Raw genomic sequence first — 21,398 nt, forward strand, 5'->3', positions numbered from 1 at the left:
ATGACCACCAGGCAAGCTTTTTGTGTGGCCAAGATTTTGGTTTCATGTTAAATGTATGATGTTCTTCCTCTTGACTTTTGGGAGGGTCAATACTATAGATGTAACTTATTGTTTTATAGCCCACAGCGTGAGACACAGAATGCAAATGCTGACTGGCTGCTGGCCAGACAGATTCGTTGGATGTTGGAGGAGGTGGATTCCATAAATGGTCTTGGTCCCCATTCCTTAACTGAGCGCGTCAGCTGGTCCTTCACAGTCACTCAAGGCAAAAGTAGACCTCGTACCTCAACTCTTTCCCATTCAGTGGAGCGTCGCTATGGAAACGGGAGTGAAAACTCAATATTTGTTTTTCTCTATGCAGTGTGCATAATGAGCACCAAATGAAACACTGTACATATGGATGCAAGGCTGGAGGGCGAAAGCAAAGCGCCGAGGATGTGAGACGAATGGTGCATTCAAGACGCTGATTAAGTGTGAACCGCTCCCTCTGCTTAGGCTGAAAGTCTCAACTCAAATGTGCACTGTTCACTCAGCTCTAACAAAGGCTGGAACGATATCTGTCTAATGCATGTGTACAGTGCAGTTCCTACAAACTTTATGTTTGCATTGTGTTTGTTAGACATTTGTATTCATGGCATGAAGAACACTTGCCCTCTTAACTTTAAGAAACATAAAATATTTGTGGGCTTCAGAGCATCTTTTATTGTTGTTTAAACATTTTTTTAAGGTTTGTGGACAAGTGAACTATAATTATTCGTGATGCACTGCAACAACTGCCTGACAGCATCGCAGACTTGAAGCTCCAAGAGAAGCACAGGTATTTTCACCATAACAGAGGACATATTCCCATCTTAACAAAAGAACTGGACCACTGCAAGGCTGAATTTCTACCAAACCAAATTTGAGTGTAATATTGAATTACACTCTTTCCAGCTCTTTATCTAACTCTACAGTACCAGTTTACAACCCTGACCCATGTCCTTAGGATTTCTCTCTCCAGCTGTAACCCCACACTGAGGGGGCAGTTCAACATTTTTTGCTTGAATGATGCAATCTCATCATGTCAAAAAATTGGTGAAGCAGTGCGAAGACCCGGGTTCATGCTTCAACAACACTTCAGTAACACTTCAAACTGCAAAATCCTCCCCAAAATAAAACAAATCTTGTCCTCAATATTACTTTAAAAGTATGATACATTCATCCTATGAGCACTCAGTGCTGAGGATTACATCCTCTGTGGAAAAAGACAAAATCCCAGATTCCTTTGAACCAGAAAGCCATGACACTAAAATACATTTAAATGTGTTCCCCTCTGTGCTCCAATCCTCAGGGATGACCAACACCAGCACTGTTTGACAGGTGTGAAGCTGCATGTTACATCTGCACTTTCTTCATCCCCAGAGGAAGAGCACAAGGGAGCCTGGTATGATCCGATATAGCAGTCTGGCTGGGTGGTCACGCAGACCCTGTGATAAATAGATTAGGTCCTCCACTCCACTGCGCAGAGCCAACAAAGACTCAGACACAATGTATCCTCAAAGGATGGAGATAATAGCTAGTGAGAGCCAGAGGCCCAAGATGAAACCATACTGCCACATTAGGACCCACAATGCCATTCATCATCAAGTCCAATTACAGTGAGAGAGGTAGATCTTTGTACCAGATGCAATACACCGCTTATCTATGTGGATCCATGAAGTTATCACTCAGTCTGCAGTGTTAATATAAAAGCAACTTGCATAATACACTGTCCTCAGATTAAAGCACAGCAATGACAGTGAAATCAGGTTAGGGAGCACTAAGAGAGTAAGGCTCTAATAATGCTGCTTGTAAAGTAAGATAAGATAATCTATCATGCGTGTTGCTTTTTCCACAACATTCCCATCAGAGCTCTTTTCTTCCTCATGTTGACCGTGACTGCGGCACACACCACCTTCTCCTTCAATCTCGTAGAGATGGGTAACAGATATCAAAGTGTGCTGCGTTTCGAAAAGTCAGTTTTGCATAAGGGGGTGACGGCGTCTTGTCACGATGAGAGAGAAAAAAGGATTTAAGTCCCTGTTTTCATATCACAGGTAAGCTGCAGATAAGGCTGAATAAATTCAGGAAGCTGACAGGTCATTCTGCAAGAAGTGTGATGCTCAAACAGCGACGCTCGACAGCCTGATGGATGGTGCGCATTTGTTGGACCAAAAAGGACAAATAAGGAGCCTCATTTAACGCATTTCAAAAGGTTCCTGCAATCTCTGCAGCTGACGCAAAATAAAGACAGCGACACAATCACAACAAGTTCACATGTCAGGACTTTCCTCTTTATTTGCAATCACTACTCAGAGACAAATTTTGTTGTGCATGACTTACTCATGTTGTACAATTATTTCTACTTGTGACCAGAAGTAGAGTTTTCAATCATGTTTAATCATGCAGTCAAGTATAACACAGCTTAATAAGTCAATTATTTCTTCTGAGCTACAGAAATGCATCTTTCCATCCCATACCACACTGATAGCAGCCCAGATAAAAAGTCTGGTTAAAAAATGGGTGAACCTTTGGGTCAACTCATCCGTAGATGACATGCTGCCCCTGTGTCACTGTTCTTTGTGTTGGATATCTGCCGTTCGTCTATCGTTCTTTATGCTGCCAGGCAGCTAGCTACTCTTTCTTGGCATCCTAAGAGGAATATTCTGCTGCCTGTGAGAAAGTTCGCATGCTTAGCAACCTGTAATTAGTATCACTTTGTATTTGCTGTCTTGCACAAATCAATGGCAGCCTGTCATGCCTATTGTGTTCCTTTGAAGTTTTATTCTAATGGACAACTTTTTAGTCGAGGCAGGTTATCCAGAAAGTGCATGTACTCATGAATCATCACTGAAGTTATTAAAACGGTTTGACTATTCTCATAAAAAATCTCCAAAAGAAAAAAAAATATGGTCACAAAACTAAAGCATTTCGAGTTAGTAAGGCCAAAATAGGTTTTGTGTACATTTTGTTTTTTTAAACCAATGAGAAATTGTTCATACCTGGGCATTTAAATATTTAAAGACTCTTTTAAAAGGGGAAAATGAATCCTATAAAAGAACGAATAAATAATGACTAGATCTCCTGATAAAGAACAGAAATTTTTGACATTTTACGAAACCCAACACCTTTACGGCTTTAAAGGGTCGGGGTTGGGTATGGATTAAACTGCAGAAGGGCATGTTCCTATCCAGTGGTTGCTTCAAGCACCAACTGGAAGCACGACAGGCAGCTTCAACAAGCCACCATGCACACCTACCTACAGCTAAGCTGAGCTCATTAGCTGAAGCTCACCAGAGGGGAAAAACTGCTATTCCCCTTGCTGTGAGATTTGATGGAGCAGCGGAAATAACTTATGGGTGCTAAATACTGAAATGACTTTAAACAGAATAAGCAGACTTTCCAAGTGTGAATTTAATGATTGATCAGACAGTACACTGCCCCTCGCTATAGGTACAGTATGTAAAAAAAAAAAACAAAAAAAAAAAAAACATGGATTCTCCATAGGGAGATTCTTCTTGGTTTCTTTAAAGTGCCATATATCGGCAGGGTCTTTGCTTCTTCAAATGTCTTCCTTGCGAGCAGTTCTGCTACTTTAGATATTTCAAAAGATGTTTAGAAGGCGCTTTTTTACTCGGAGCTGAAACCAGGTTTCATACTGTCAGTAAATAAACTAAAATAAAAATTGCCAAGAAGAAAATTGCATAATTTGTAACGTGGCTTATTTTGCTAGATGAAAGCTTGGAGGGGTTGCATGAGTTTAGAAACAAGTCTTAATCAGTTTTTTAAAGCCTATATAACAGATCTAAGAACCTAAACCATCCGATTAGCCTATTTGAGGTGTCAGTGTGTGAAATGCAGTTTAGCAATGATTTAGTCATTTACTGAATGTCCATCAGCCATCTTTTTTTTTTTGCATTAATTTAGAATTTAGGCGCAAAGATGGACAGAAACATCAATAAAATGACACACATCGCAAATATTTGAATGAAAAGCACACATACAGAGATGTTCTCAGTGCGAGAGAAGAGTACAAGGAGAAGAGTTAAAAAGCACTTTCAAAAGCCTGTCCTTGGGCCTCTTCTTCATATCTTAAGATTTCACACAAAGATTGATGAAAAATGAATGCAAATGATCCTAAGAGAGGGGTGGGGGGGATTATAGAAAAACGCCACATCAAGCTCCTCAGAACTCTCAGTACTCACCACTCAAAACCCAGATCTAGCAGAAGGCTTAGCTTCTCTAGAAGCCAGCTCCCTACACGATGAACTGAAGGCTCCATTCCCCCGGTCACCGTGTGAAGGTGACTGATGTTTTTTTTTTTTTTGATGGAAACAGCATCCAATGAATAATGCAGGTATCATAGTTAGATTTCTCTCATCAATAATAATGATTTCCTGATTTAGATTTTTTGTTATTTGTCAGTAGCTTTGAGAGGAAAAGGGTCGGACACAGAGAAAGAGGGAGATGACTTGTAGAAAAGGGTCCCAGACAAGAGGGTGAACCCAGACCAGCTGCACCAACCTGAGCCTCAGTGCATGGAGCACCCAATTTGAGCTATCAAACACCCAGACAGCTTTCATATTTTCTGCCTAAAATTTACATCCTGATCAATCTAAAGGCCAGAGGTCTGTAATTAATCCAAAAAAATGATAGAAATGGCCAGGTTTCACTGTGATATACTATCAATGGACATTGATATATTAACTATTAAAAATACAGCTGTATCTACTAAAAACAAAGTACAAATGTGTGCGAACACTGTCAATAAGTTTGAAGGCGACTATGCTTATTACTTGTTCATAAGGCCGGGTATCACCACTCACATCCTGAATCGATTCAATTTAACAGACCGATTTGATTCAGTTTCTATTAAATCTGATTTCTATTGATTCATTTACAGATATGTAGCACCAACTTTTCTTAATTGTTATTAAAAACATTATTAGATATCAATTTTTTAGATAAACACTGAGTCTGTTTACATGACCATCAATCAGCTATCTGGGAATAATCAGATAATTGTAATAATCTGGTCTAACGAGTCTACATGCATTATCTGAAATACGACATTCGAAAGATCATCGTCTACATTTACAAGTCCACTACTAGATTTATTTTGGAATACGTAGATGCGTAGTGACGTCACTTCCTGTTTGTTGAACATGACAGAGCCCAAGATCGTAGCGTTAGCCACTAATGTGACAGGCAATAAGCTCCTAAACAGCTTACATGTGAATGTAATCCAATCATGAATGAAAAAATCTAAATTTGGCATCATCTCAGTGCGAGAAGCAGGTTTTGGGCTTATAGGTACCTTTTCACAGTTTTGAAAATAATCCATGAAAAACCATTTATCCTCCTTATTTATTAAGTTTATAACAGTATTTAAGTCTTAAAATTAGAAATTTTATCATCGGGTGTCCAGAGACAAATTTATATCTAATGCTGTTTTAAAAATTCAAGCTTGGGTCCTTAACCTGAATCTTCGGAGCTTGAGGGTCCTACGCAGTATCTTATCTGTCCCTAGGACTGCACTATTCTGGATGGAGATGTCTGATGTTTCTCAAGGTATCTGTTGGAGTCACTTCTCCAGTGTGGGGGACATGGCCGCCAGCGCTCCGATTATTACTGGTACTGTTGCCTTCCCCTTCCAGGCTTTCTCCAGCTCTTCCTTGAGTCATTGGTATTACTCCAGTTTCTCGTGTTCCTTTTTCCTGATATTTCCATCACTGGGGATGGCAACATCACTACGCCTTAACTTTGCTGCTTATCCATCATCAACATATATGTATATACACACACATATATACATTTTTTTTAATCAATCTCCAAGTTTTATGCATCAATATTGGTTAAATTAAATTTTAATCAATCAATCAAATTGATTAATCTTTTTTTTTTTTTTAACCTAGCTCTACTTTGTACATGGAGCACCTACTATCAAACCTGCCAAACACCCAGGCAGTTTTCATGTTTTCTACATAAAATTTACATCCTGACCCATTTAAAGGCCAGAAGTCTGTCATTACTACAAAGGATGGATGGAAGTGGCCAGGTTTTACTATGAGTTACCACCACTGCACACATTTGCTGACATATTAATATCTTCTAACAACATGGTACAAATGTGTCCACATACTGTCGTCTAAAGGCAACTGTGATTACTTATTAACTTGGTTCCTGTCAGAAAAGGACTGTTAATTTAGCCAACTTCAATAAATATCTACTTTTGCATAATTGTTATTAGACAACATTTTTTTTTACTTATTTACATTCAAATGTTTTTCTTTCTCCTAGGTTCAGGACCATGGACAGTGCTTAAGAATAAGCATTTATCGAAGAATTTAAACAATTAAAGCTAAACATGATTAGAATTTTAAAAAAATCTGGAGAGCAAAAATGAAGCTTTTCAAGCAGTTGTAATGCTGTGGGTATTGTACAAAATGTCCATCTGTTGTACTCAATAGAAGGAAAAGACTGTACACTGGCCTTGTTCTCACTTTATCTTGCTTACTTTAGTAGAATTCTTCATAAATAGTTCTGACAAGTGCTAAGGAAATAAACAAAGTCTGAGGGTTGCTGTATTCTGATAATATCTTCCTCTGGCATTCCTAACTATATAACTCAAGTGAAGAAATCCTCTCTTTTTTATCATTCACAATAAATAACAAGCTTTTAGAGATGATAAATAATAACCCAAATACCATTAAACTAACTACTTGTTCGAGTCATTTAAATACCATCCACATACTCAATGTTTCATGGTATAAACATTTCCAAAGAAAATTTTAAAAATGTTTAAAATATCTATAAATATTTTAATTTTGTGAAAAAGTAGAAATAAAAGCTAATGTCTTTGAAAAATTGAGAAAAGAATCTATTAACATTTCACAACTATTATACTCATTCTGGCAAATGTGTTTACTTGTCCTTGCATGGTTTTAATGCAGCTCAGTCTTTCTATCAAGTTGGTATTCAGCAACTACAAAACTAATTCCAGCATTTCTGCAGGCTGGAACCGGTGCTTGCAAAGCCAGATGCTCTTTATATTGAATCCAGACCAGTTTGACTCAGAAGCAACACAAGTTAACAAATTGGATGGCATGCATCTATCTAAACAGAATTTTCTCAGGACTGTGTTGAATGTTTTATAAGGAAAAGCTAACGTGGAAGACATACAGAACAACAAAGAAAGCTGCTCTCTGGTACAGATGCAGAAACAAAAACAGAGCAGAAGATGCAGCAACAAGTAAAATGCATATTTATTCCCATAGCTTGTTTCCATCAGCCTTTGTCAATCTAATAAGAACATCATGGTCAGAGTGTTATGGCTGATAGAGAAGTTGTTTGATTAAAAAGTGACTGTTTCACGCTGGGTTCACAGTGTGCCTCTGAGGTTCAATTCCATCCAAAGAGAATTACCGAAAGCTTGACACAAACGACATGTCCAAACATCCCGTGAGAGGCAAAGAAGACAAATGAACTGGCTATGACATTGCAGTCCTCCTTTGGGCTTTTACAAATGACTCCTCATATGCCTCCCTGTCGCGGCATATGTCTGCACCACGTCTAATGAGTGCTTCTGATATGAGGACGGTTCAATAACTAATGAAAGAAGAACCTTCTTCCCTTATTATAGCCTCCATGCCTGACACTAAGCATTGTATAATGTATTGGAAACTGCTGCACACTGACACACATTTATTAAAAGCGAGTTCAAAAAGGCATTTGATAGACTCAACTGTGCCTGGTCCTCTCTAATATGAGCTGGGATCATTTTCTGGGTATAAAAGCAAAAGAGACACTTAATTAACAGAACCTACAACAAAACAGTCAGTAGTCCACCCCCCCCCTTCATTACTGGCAATACATTAAAATCCAACACCTGCTCAGCCATATGTATAAGAGGTAAAAATCATAATTACTGGAAATGTCATTTATAACCCTTTCTGTGCATTGGGTACATCTGATTAACAGCTAAACTAACTTTGTGGCCAGTTTGTAAAAGATGAAATATGTAATCTTTCTGATTATATCTTGCTTTTGACCTTCAGCACATTGCTCTGTATTAGCCAGTCTAAGAGAATAAGAAGTGTGGTATGTCCGCTCCAATCTGGCCTCATTTATCAGCCTCTTCAAATATCTCTCATTTTCATTTTTACACCCTGAACCTCTACAGTAAAAACCACAGGGCTCATTTAAATATCTGACGCAACCAGGACAGCTTTTAAATTTCTTTCATGAGTTGAATGCCATATGTAGCATTAAAATGCAGCTCTTACTATAATTTCCACAGCAAGAGCATAATAGAGGAGTTGAAATTGCTGCAATCAATGGCAGGTTTCTTGCTTTTATGTGGTGCTAAAAGGATCAGAAAAAAATTTCATTACATTAAAATCACAGCATTATGAAGTGAAAGAAAACGATAAGAGGCCTACAGTGGCGGTTAAACGCAGAGCCACAGTTAACATAAATATGTATCGATAACTGATAGCACAGTGCATGCTCTTGAAGACTCTAGTTGAAAGTGAAATAAGATTTTTGAGTTTTTTTACATCCACTATAACAAACAAAGAGATAAATCAATCAATGCACATCTAAAAGCATGTTAATGTATGCATCACTGCACAAACACAGGCAGGAAGTAATGAATTATAATTGCTCTTGCTACTGTAACAAAGTAGGTCATTTGTGTACAAGTTTTCTTTTTTAATATATAGATTTTGCTTTCAAGAAGTAGGGTTTTCTTGTGATCTTTTAAAGTGTTCCTAATCAATGGTTCTTCAAGCTTTTGAAGGTCTTTCAAAGTTTTTTTTTTTAGAAAATTGTCTCCTTTTTCTGCTCATTTTCAGTCCAGTCTTTGTACATGTTTTAGATGAATGTTTATACTGTATGTTTGTTAAGCCACCTGATCCATTCAAGCATAAAAATGCACAAAATTCAAGGGATGAACTATAACATAAAACAAAGCAATAAACCAATTTTAAATTTTCTTTAGACACGTCTGGAACAATTAATGTGACTTTTGCACCATAACTTATGTTGCTTCAAGAGCCACATGAAGTTAAATTCATGGCTAAGAAGGGCGACAGCTTCTATATGAAGTGTCAGCTCTGTTTATTAAAAAACAAACAAACAAACAAAAAACTCTGCATTTAAATTAGGCAAACATGTGCAGGAGTTAATAAACTGATTTGTGCCATAATAGCTTGCAGCTCTACTGATGCTGGTTCACAGTACTGATTCAATCTGTGTGATGATTGTAGTAACCTGTTCTTCTGGCAGAACTTAACTTAGTACTTTTGCTGAAGCTACAACCATAGCAAAGCCATTATCCTTTTTTTCTCTGTTAATTTCACATTCATTTGATAACAGACCTCACAGAGTTTTTACTGTGTGGCAGGAATGATAGGAATTTATCCATCAATACAACCCCATCTTTACCGTTTCAAATTCAGCGTGTCTGGAGGCCAGACGTCTGTGATTTGTAAGGCTGATGGTCAAAAAGGTGTGTGCAACAACAAGCTTGTTATAGCTCACCTTTAAGAAGAATACAAAAACGCATCAGTACACTTCAAATTGAACTACATTTGTTCGGATTCAGGCTTTTAAATGATTATGAGCTTCAACTTTGCACCACGTTGCCTCTGTAAAAGTGACAGCCATTTAATATGATGTTAATTTTATAAAAGTGTCTGGTTATGGGATTTATTCAACCAATTATGGCTCAATAAAGTCTATGGACACCCACAGTGCTGGCTTAGTGCTCTTTTCCGCTTAATTATTGTAACACTATAATTGAAAATCAGTTACTTTCTTGTCTCAATGTTTTGGATATAATGGCTCCGATTTGGCAAGCCATTTTCCTTTGTTAGTTATATTATAGCCCCTTAGCACTTTTAAAAATGTGAACAGTAAAATCTATTCAAATGACATTTTAGTTTTTACTGTTTCATGAGTAAATTACTAGTAATTAATTTATTTAGACTTGTTCACACTTTCAAGTCAGCTAAAAGAAGATAATTTATTTTCTTCAATTACACAAATTTTTAATGAATCCTATGAATGGATTTGAATTTCCTCCATATAAGCAAGTTAAATATTCTAGATAAATATATATTAAAGAAGCATGGGATGAAATGAACGTAAAGCTTAGGTACATAAGTAAACAGACAAAAAGCACCTGGAGTAGTTGAAGAGGCAGCTGTCCCAGAGTGAGTGCTCCCCTCTGGGTGGCGAGTGGAAGAAACACGAGTCCGAGCCATCAAAGTGGTTCAGGCCGTCCTCCGTGTTTTTTGATGCGTGGCTATGAACCACATCCAACAGAACCACAATGCCCATTGAATGAGCTACATCAATGAGCTGCTTCAGCTCTTCTGGGGTACCATAGCGACTACAAATAGACACAAATATATAGATTTAAATGACTTAATCCCATTCTGATTCTACTCTAAAGCTTATCCATGACTAATAACTTATTCCTTACCATTTTTTTTTTTACATTCCTAAAATAAATTGAGCATAAGAATTCACATTTGCAGTGTAAATAACCAAAACCATATGATATGATAAATATAGTCACAGGGCTGTTGAATAATTTGTTGCTAGTATACCCACACTGTTAAGATATATTTCAGTTTTTTAGTCATTTGAAAGAGTTTGCGTAACATTACAAGTCCTTTAACACAGACGATACTCTGAAAAGCGCAGCAGTACACACATTTATTTGCATACACTCCTAATATTCTGCAATAACAAACCATCTGTCCTTCAAGCTATCATCAAATCAGCTTGCTTGCAAAACAGGACACGCAGGATTACTCTTTCTCCCGGTATTCAACCACTAAGGTTTTATATTATACTACGAGATCAATCAAGGGTGAAATTACAATATATATGCTACACTCTGTGCTTTATGTTACTACTCCAAGCCAGGAAGGAGGATCTCTGAAAGAAGATAAAGACTCAGAGTAGTCCACCTTTATCTACGACTCCCTCCACATGGATTAACTGGAAATGTATTTACAGAGAGATTATTGCTGGTGTCAGACTTCCTAACCTTGATTTGAGGTGACTGAGTTGAAGTTGCTCACTCAGCTCATGACAGTAGGAAGTTACAGATACTACACATAGCAAATAAAGTGGCATTAATGGGAAACTCTGGAAAAAAATACACCTTGAGACAGCTTGAAGTTTTAATCCTTTAAACCTGTATTTCAATCCTGGTTGGTTTGTTAACACCTGTGGTTACTGAAGCAGGTCATGGATCTTTATAGGGCAGCTGAAAAGACCTGGCTGAGAGGATTCATCCGACTATTTTCTGTTCTTCTCACACTTGTTTTGTGAGGATTGAAGATGACACGTGACAACATCATTTCTAATGTGGTCATTTCTTTAGCTAATTGACAAATGTGTTGCAACTCTCCTTGTAGAAAACACAACAAATGCAACAACATTTATGCATGTTCAAAACAATGTATACATCTAATGCTGATATTCATGATTAATTACCTGGAAGCAGCAAAGAAGCTTGTAATCTGATATCCAAAGCTTGCATAGTAGGCATGCTCCATGATAGCCATCAGCTGAATACAATTGTACCCTGGATGACGAGAGGATAAAAAAAAGAAACTTATATTATTAAATTTCAAATATCCATTTCATTTTCTAAAACTTTCCAAACAGATTATGCATCTAAACTTGTCTAATGTTCAGATATTAACTGTGGGTAAACTACTAAATTATGTATGATAATAAAATGTGGGTTGAATATGTATGACAGCATGAAAAAGTGTTGTTTAACATTCTGGTGCTTCTTTGTTATTAAGAGCATTACATCCTGTCTATTTGGATAGCCTCATTCTTCTGCAATAACTGGAGGGGGTATTTTTTCTGTCAGCCTCTCTTTTCTCATGATTCATTTATTAGACAACCCGCTGCTTGAATTGTATCAAAAACATGTGCTGGTTAAGTTGGCCACCCAGTAAAAAGCAAGGCTTGTAAAACATTTTGGAACAATTTAGCTCCACTTGATTTAGTACAGAGATCATTTGAACACCTTCAAGACTTGATAGTGCTTGATCCGTGTCGAGCTGCAGGGGTTTCCTTTGCTATCCTAAGGACGAGCTGTGGCAAAACGGAGCCACCTACAGAAACAACAGGCTTTAAAAATGCCACTGAATAAATAAATAAAGTTTAGTCTCCTGAAGACACTCGTGGTGCAAAATTTGAAAAGGTTTAAGCCCAATTTAAGGAAACAAATTATCTATCTATCACCATTTTTGAATGAAAGTATTTTGCCTCTTTGTATTGTTTTTTACAATTTCATATTTTCTAAAAACATTCTTTGTTGCTCCATTTTCATTGAGATGAACTTTTTTTTTACAGGAGTGTTAAAAATTAGGGTTGTCTGATGAAAAGCTGCTTATCTAGAAATATTCAAGGATGAAGACAAAGAAAAATAGCTTGGCTATCTTTTGACTTCTTCAAGTACAAGTAAAGTAAAGCAGTTAAGTAACCTTATTCACTTGCAAGGATTATAAATCCAAGTTGCCTCATATTACAGTATTTATTAAATAAACTGTCAAAATTCTGCATAATTAAACCATGAATGGCCTCAACAGACAGTGACACACAACTAGAGCTTCAAGCACTCAATCAACCCAAAGCCAGGTCTGGACAACCTAAATCTGGGCAGAGGATTACACTGAATTAATCACAGAACAAATCAGGAGTAAAATTAAAAATCTGGATCAGTTGTAAATATGTATTTGGATTAATCTATTATCATTAAATTGAAAGCAATATTTTCTTAGCATTTTCAGTTATATCATGAAGCTGTAAACATAAGTAAGCCTTGTTTAATAGTTGTTACTGAAAAAGGTAAAACATGGAGGAAAATGGCTTTTCTCCACTGTTAGCCGTCTGAGCCATGATCATGAAAATGGAAACAAGTTGTCAGTTTTGCTGTGAGCTGCTCAGGGGCCTTTACAAAACACTGCCCAACGGTCAGTGATCCCTTTAGGTCATGCCAGTAAACAAGGTGTTGACTTGCTGATGTGGTTTTATGCAGAGGCGGTGTGACAGATCTGCCACCGAAAATGCTGTTCCTGGAGGAAAACTGGCTCTCACTGCAGCATGGCATGTGTGCTATGTTATGGACCAGCGTTGACAGAGACCTTGGCAGGATAATGGATAAAAAATAAGATAGAGAAGAAAAAGAAAAACTCTCCTCAACCCCTCAACTATTGGTTTCTGACCAGAAAGCTGGCTCAGGATTGTGTATGTGTATGAAGGTATGCACCTTTTCTGCTTCAAATTTTCCCAGAGTCCCAGAAATACTTAAGTGACACTTTAATATAGAAGATAACTGCCAACATATGGGAGAAACCAATAGAGAGAAGAAAACATGTTTATTATATGCCTGTATCTTACCCAAGTCTTTTATTCGAGGTAGTACATTTGTTGTGAAGTTTGTGTACGAGGCGATCTTTGGCTCTGGTGAAGCGATACCCACATGAGCTTCATATATTCTCAGACTGGAGGGTTTATTTGGCCGAGGATGGACATGCTGGAAAGGAAACAAAAAAAACAGACGGAAATCAAGACAGAATCTGGCACAATTGTTTAAAACTGTGCTGTTGTTGTGTAAAAAGGAGTCATGAAGTCAAAGCATGAGTCTATTCACCAACATCTGCCTGCAAAGACTGAATCACTCTATTTTCCTGATGGCTACCTACAAGGCCTTGAACTCGCCGCTTCAAGTAGATGAATGAGGCACTTGTAAATAAAACAAATATACTGGGGGTAAGAGGCGCTCTCCAATTAAAATGGTGCCAGATATCAAGAGATAAAGAAAGCAAGGTGGACTCTAATAGCCTCTTCTTGTTTTTACTGTTCACTCTTGAGCTGAGAACATTAAGTAGCATTGAGACCATTCAGACCCACTCAAATCAGCAGTATCAAGAATCCACTTTAAGAATTAAGCAACAGGCTGATTAAAAAAAAATAGATTTTCATTGCGAGAGCAAAAATTTAGATGGAAGCACCAAATCTTGTAGGCTGGTGAGAGATGACACAGCATACATACTAGCACTTTTGTTTCTTGAATAAACGCAGGTACTTCAACAAAAAAAGCCAATTAAAGCCTTTTCCATAGCGTGTAGTAGCAAGTTTGTCGTCTGTGCTTTGTGGGCTGAAACAGCTGTATTTTATGTTCACTTCCCTGAGGACAGACATGTCACTGGACATCATGAAGGAATGACATGACACTGTATTCCAAAAGTTGTGTTTTACATAATCATGACAAGCTGAGGTAACCAGGCAAGTTAACTACATTAGACTGGACTGTGGGTGTCAGGAAATAACAGCCAGCTGTTTTGACTACAGGTTTAGGGGTCGATCTACCTCATCTCTTTTTGCCAGTGAGTTGTTGAAGTGTTTCAGACCCTCTATGGGAGATGTTGAAATGCTGGTAGAGGTGCCTCTGTACACACACAATGAACTGTGTCTACTTTTGTTGCTCTGATCACAGGATCCTCAGTGAAAAAGTGTGTACTCCTGGGTTTTTGTTCCCCTATTTACAGAGCAGACACAGTCTATTGCAGAGTTATTTGACAAGGGTCTGAATGCTGTTTAAACACTCTCCCATTGGACTCAAGAGCTAGAAGTTAAGTGTTTTGTTGACCAGTGTAAAAAGGGCTTTAGTGATATTTCATTAAACTTTCAAATTTTCTTTCAAAGTGATTATTTTTTTTTCCCTACAAATGTCATTGTTTCTATGAGAAAGAAAATATAGCAAAGACAAGCTTATGTGTAATGTTTTTCATTTCATAGCAGGAAGATGCATTAACAGAAACAGTAAAAAAAAAAAAAAAAAGAAAAAAAAAAAAGAGAGAAAACATAACATTCAAACATCATTGAAATTACACTTTACAATATAAGGCTGAGGGGGATCCCAGTGAACCCAGTCATAGATGACAGATTTCTCCTCCCTGGTCACATATTTTGCCCAAGGCGATATCCGATACAGGCGCTCACCCTCCTTGGTGTGAACTACCACCTGGGAAAATAAGATGAATGAGTATTACATTAAAGCAAGGACACTCAAACAGTGTAAAGGAACGGACATTATACAGGCACTACAGTCACTTGACATATGGTGAGAGAGAAGCTACATTATCTAATTGGGTGACTAAGGACAATGGACAGCAATTAAAAACCAATTTAAAAGATAAATTTAGTATACCAGGATGTAAACCACAGTAAAGTTCTATGAAGGTGGAAACACAAATGCACAACAGAAAAAAAAAAACAGTCACAAATCATCAAAGGCTTCAAAAAGTCTGCTGCAAATCCGGCATATTTCTGTCTCGGGATATATTAAACTTTATAGTCAGCATTTATTCACGCCTTCCAGCCATGAAATGCTTACATCATAAAACTGTGCTGTTACTCCTCATCCATTATACTGATAGATGGTGCAGATTGTTCAACCAATAAACCTAACATTTCTTTTTTTTTTTTTTTTTCCATATATATATAAATGGCTAAAGTGCAACTCTTACACAAAGTATGTTCCTGCTCCCAAATGCAAAAAAACAACTATGAAAAAAAAAATAAAATCCCTAAAAAAGTATCCCACCAAAACTGCTTTGGAGACAGAATGTGGTTTAGTGAATAAAAAACTCCCATATTGACCAGAATACTTGTTACAGTAAATCTGAACTCGGCGGTGATTATGTTGCATTATGTTTTGTGAGGAGTGGAGCTCTTTTATTGGTTTTAGCACAACCCCTCACTGGTCCATCTTGAGAGGGCATTTGAGCAATTTCGCAAAGAAATGAACATCTAAATCATTGTCATTTGGGTTTTATCTATTATGTCTGCAATTCAGGATTGGAAGGGGGTAAAATAAACATAGTTTGGAACTCTGACAAGTTACTTTGCCTCCACTGTCAAACAAGAGATGTGGGAGGGGGGGAGCAGTGTGAAAGTTGGAAAACCCACTGAGAAATCAATGCTGTAGTGTTACCCACAGTATGTGTTCACCCTGTTTAGTCCCCCTGCAGAAACAGGCATTACAGCCTGACTAAAATCAGGCTACTTTTGTGAAGTAAAGACCATTCCAATAACACCTGCCTGTGAGCCGGTAGCCAGGCTCCCCTATGGGGTTTTTTCATTATGGGCAGGCCACCTAGGGGTTAGCTGCCTGGCTTGCCTTATGACATGCTTCATAGTTTATAGGATTAAGAAAAGATAGTTGGATAAATGGACTGGCATAAAGCCTAACAGAGCAGTGGTCCTTCAGATAAATTGGCCAGTATTAAAGAAAAATCGGCCTGCTGGGTGGGCTGGCGGGGTGCATGAACAGGAATAACAACTCAGAAGTGGGCACCGTGCAAGAAGTTAGGTGTGGATAAAACGTGTTTTTGATCACTTAGATAACACTTGAGTTCACTTCTCGGCAGTCTTGCATACTTTAATTATTAAGAGCTCACAGCAAAAGCTACACCCACCAAAGGACACCGCTTGTTTATGGAGACAAATTGGGCCCCGAACAAAGGGGATGGGAGGGCAAGCTGCTCTCTGTGAGAGTGATTGGAGCTCGGCTTGTGCATCCACGAGGGAGTGCTGTGGAACTAATTCTAAAGTGGAGCTCACAGTAGGACAGCCATTCATAGGCAGCAGGGGTGCACAAGGAAAGGCCAGGTGCCAGCGTTTCCATCTGCTTCTTATCGTCCTTAGACTGACCTATGCTGACAAAGGGAGTTGGGCAACCTGTCCAGGGCGCAAGAGTGAGCCAATGATGACCCAGTCCCAAGGAGAGAGCTGTAGCGGTGCCATCCACTCCATGCCTGGCATCATATTTCTGGGTTATTTCTCATCCATGCTGAGACAATACATAAGGGGAGGTGCCTCTTTTGCATTTAACCCTGATGAATTATTTACTAGAGCTTAAAACCAATAATGTTCACCCACTGTGGGCTCTGTTTTGTGGCGGACAAACACAGCACAATACCCTGAGGGATACCTGCCACAGATGGGAGCTGAAAACAAAGCCATCAGTTGAGCTCCTCAGGTGTATCTACTCTCCACTGCGCAGTGTGTGTACAAACTGCAATCTCCCTTCTGCACTGTGAGTATGACATGTTGTTGATGGCGACATGCCAGCTTTTCACTTGGTTCATAAGACACCACACATGACAGGGAATCTCTCATGAACATGATGGTGACAACTGTGCCACTGTGGCCAGATGACACCCGATGAGGGCGTGAAAATAAGCATGAAGACATTGTGCTCCCTACCTTGAGCTTAGTGTTGTGATCCACAGCCGGAGACTTGTCATCTTTGGGTGGAAGAATCAGTTCCCATTTGCCGAATTCTTTCTTGGTGTAAGGGTGGGAAAACTTGTCCCAGCCATCTATGAGTGAACAGTAAAATACCTCACATGAGTTTGTCTATGACACAGAGACAAATTCTGCATTTGTAATTACCACTAGGAGTCCCCAAACTCAAAAATGTTAAAAATCAAGCCAAGGGATCTCTTTTTTTAAATTGCCAGTACAGCAATTGACAGTTTTGTGTTGCCACTTTGTCTGATGCAAACAACAACAACTTGTAGCTGGCAGCAACCACTGTGGCTTTTGTTCCATTTCAATACCCCCCTGTGTTCACATCATCACTTAATTTTTCTGACTTCTACAATCTGTCTTCACACAGCCCCCACAAAAACCTCTTTCATAATTCCTTCTAGTTGTGACTATTGCAACAGAGAGTAAAGCAGCAGGCGCAGTCATGTAAAAGAAAAACTGACAAAAAAAAAAAAAAATCATCCGAGGGAACAACAGAGGGGTGTCACATTCGTAATCTGTTGATACCACGTTGCCAATTGTCAGTGACTGACAGAACACAAAACATTTATTATAAAGTGACCACCTTGGCCTGTCAATTTAGGATGTTGTTTTCATTTGTAATGCACATCTGCTTGCTATTCATGAGCAAAAACCATCCCAGAATAGAAAATGAATCACAGGAGATGCTCCAGAAGTGACCGGGCACAACCCCAGCACTTTTCACAGGTAGGCCAAGTCATACCTCCCCCACAAACTCCTCACCCAATTTATTTATCTCCCTTTGCTTAAACTCCTCTGAAAAAACAGTGCATTATGCATCCAACCCGCACCACATTCATGACTAGGGCTGCTGGGCTGTTTCCACATTTGCTATGAAATTGAAATCAAATAATATGACTGAGCCGTGTCAAAATGTAATCTCTCACAGAACTGGATGTTGGAATTGAGCTGCTGCCCAAGGTCCCAGGAAGATAATTAAAAAGGAGAAAAAAAAAAAAAACGATCAGGAAACATTCAGAGGGGAAAAAGCAAAAACAGAACAAGCACAAAAAAGGACAATAAACAAATTGGCGCAATTCCAGTTTTGCAAACTGTATCAATCTGAGGGTACTACTATTAGCTTTTCCCATAATACTATTAAATCCATTAATGCAGCAGAAAGAGAAGTGTTTATATCGTGCTGTAGCAAAAGCCTGCTGTGTGGAACTTCTGTCTCCATCCTCTGACAGTAAGAGTCCATTAACAGTGGACATGCAACATCGGTCTTTTCCATTGATTTCTTTTGTTTAAATTATTTAAATTTCATTACAGTTCAGTTTTAAGAGTCTCTATTGTTGTTTTGCTGCTTCCTACTTTGTTTCATTTGCATATATCAGTGTCCAGCTTGTGCTGTGTATGCACTGCTAAACTACTCAATATGACTGTTTTTCTCTTTTTCTGTCTCCCCCTTTCTCTCACTGTGTCTGTAACATCTGGAGTTGTGACTCCGGAGCTTCTCCATTAGTAAGCATACCGCTCAATGTGTCAGCACATTGAAGGGCCCCGAGTGTTTTTTCCCCATGACTGTGACATGAATCATCAGGGCTCTGGAAAAGCAATGTGCCAACAAGTCTAACAGCTCTGGAGCCTTGACAAGCCAGTGTCAGGGTTACGCAGCTTATGATTCATCACACTAATAGTGATTAAGAAAAAGGAAAGAAAAAAAAGAATAATATTGAAAATATGGTGGAAAAACAGATGCAGTGCAGTCCAACCATGCAGGCTCACAGCAGCAATGTTAGCATGAACAGCAATATTGAATCAGCTGACCTTATCCTAAATAAGACACTATTCCAGATAAGGCCTTGTCATGCTGCATATGGGATATTCTATTCATATGCTTGTTTTTATTTAGCAGAGTATATTCTTATTATTGGATCAAGCTTATATCATGTCTACTGCAATATTTACATCCCACCTAAAGTCTGCATTACAGCCATATCCTTCTAAAAACTGAGCATTACCCAAGTTTCAACCTTGCCCTAGTTTTTTCTTACCCCAGGCAATCCTGTTCTGCACTGACTGCTGAATCCGTAAAGGGACTGTGCATTTCTCTAGATACCACAAAAACTCAAAACCTAGCATACGCTTCAAGTATATCCACGTAAATATAATGCAGCTAAGCTCAGTTTACTTTGTATAGCTTAATTCAGTGATTGTTTATTGTGAATGTGACCTTATTCAGCTCATGGGAATCAGAAAATGTTGTTTACATATCGCTGCACCGTTCAGGGACATTTTTATCAGGTTCATATCTGAATATTGCTGCAATTGTAAACATTCTCCCGAAGCGAAAAAAGAACACAACACAGAGATAAAGAGCCTCTGGGCTAATTACATTAGTACACAGCTCAAATGCTAACCTAATGCTAACATCAGATAAACCTTGTTCCTGATGTCGCTGTTTGAATTTGTAATTTTAAGATGGTCATCGCTACATTTATTATGCAGAAACACTCACTTTAGATTGTATTTACCACATGGACATGTGTCTAAAACCTTGATTATCACCAGTAGAAATATTTAAGGTTATGAATTATTGTGCTGGTGGTGATGATGACCAGTATGTCATATGCATATCTTTAAATATGAAATTGCAATCAGGGCATTTTCTTTAGTTTCCATCTCTCTAGCAAAGGCGATAAAGCTGAGAGTGAAATAGGTTAAATATCTCTGCTACTGCTGCTACTAGCTTTTATATGTAATAAGTTAAATTAGCTGCTTCTGTGCAAAAACCTCTGAAACAAACAAACCAAAATAAAAGCTGTAGGGCTTCATTGCCTTTTGTTTTATCCATTGTTATTAATAATGATAAACACAAATCCATTTACTAGATTATTCACAGAGCATAATCACCAAAAATAATATTCAACAAGTCTATAAACCTGAAATTACTTTCAAAGTCAGGACCGGAGGGAATAGAAATTTCAGTAAAAAACACAGAGGTTGCACTTTCTCAACAACTTTGCATGTGATGATGAAATAACCAGCTACTAAAATATTAACAAACACTCCCACATTCAAAAGATCCGCCCTCAGTATGCAAGTTTACCCTGTGTAATCAATATCTTCCACATTTCTTATTCCCAGGTTGGTTAATCAAGAGGGTTGATGCCCTTGTATCACAGTATGCTGAGCTTGTTCTTAACTTTTTGCTCCCTTTGTGTTAAAGAGTTCAAACACACCATAAAGACATGCAACTTTTCTGTCTTTACTGAAATCCTTCCTTTGGTGCAAACATGAAGTATTAGCTCATATTAAAGTGTCATATTTAGATTCTGTTTGCAGTATTTTAATTTATTAGTTTAAATTGATTACTACTGTGAAATTCTAAACACTCATACATCTTCAATGAAATTATTAGTCCACTATTTAGTACAAATGAACTTAATGATAATAAGTAAGTAAGTAAGTAAGTAAGTAAGAAAATAAATAAATAAATGGGCAAATAAAAAGAATAATAATAGTGACGTTTTAGCAACATCTTTCAGCTTTAATTTAACACAGTAAACACTGGAGCCATGTTGTCAGGGGTAGACAGTTGTCCTCAAGTTACTTACTGAAGTCACCAGCTAGAAACAGGGCCTCAGCAGCTGGAGCCCATTCCTTAAAGTACAGGCTGTTGTCAGACTGTCGCTGCACACCAAAGTTCTTGTAACTGCGCGTGAACTGGTCAAAGCCTCCCTCTGCTTCTTCCAGCTGGAAAAGCTGCTTTTGCAGCAGTTCATACCTTCAATACACAGAGAACACATAAAACACATAAATAGAAAATCTGTTGAATGCTTCCATGGTTGTAAGACATGGGGTGAGTTATTGAACTGTAGTTGATTTCTGAAGTGATAGGCAGTAGTTTTGTTTCCTTTCCTGTTGCATCCAGCCCTCTTCTCTGCAGCCACTGAAGTTGGCATTTAGCTCCATTTCCTTGCATTTAAGAAAAAACATCAAGTGATGCACAAATACAGCAAGACCTGTTGTAACTGTTT

The 21,398-nt window shown here is 38.2% G+C and overlaps 1 protein-coding gene across 1 annotated transcript in view; it reads right to left on the reverse strand.

Moving 5' to 3' along the window:
* gbe1b (glucan (1,4-alpha-), branching enzyme 1b) overlaps positions 1 to 21,398 on the reverse strand; it is a 75,679-nt gene that overhangs the window by 46,347 nt on the left and 7,934 nt on the right. Inside the window, exons 2-7 of the mRNA XM_041995554.1 lie at positions 20,976 to 21,145; positions 17,329 to 17,444; positions 14,957 to 15,082; positions 13,456 to 13,591; positions 11,533 to 11,623; positions 10,205 to 10,414 (exon numbers count right to left, since the gene is read on the reverse strand). Of these exons, the coding sequence (XP_041851488.1) occupies positions 10,205 to 10,414; positions 11,533 to 11,623; positions 13,456 to 13,591; positions 14,957 to 15,082; positions 17,329 to 17,444; positions 20,976 to 21,145 (849 nt within the window). The remainder of the gene's footprint in view (positions 1 to 10,204; positions 10,415 to 11,532; positions 11,624 to 13,455; positions 13,592 to 14,956; positions 15,083 to 17,328; positions 17,445 to 20,975; positions 21,146 to 21,398) is intronic.

Source organism: Melanotaenia boesemani, chromosome 9 (assembly GCF_017639745.1).
Source record: "Melanotaenia boesemani isolate fMelBoe1 chromosome 9, fMelBoe1.pri, whole genome shotgun sequence".
Lineage (NCBI taxonomy): Eukaryota > Metazoa > Chordata > Actinopteri > Atheriniformes > Melanotaeniidae > Melanotaenia > Melanotaenia boesemani.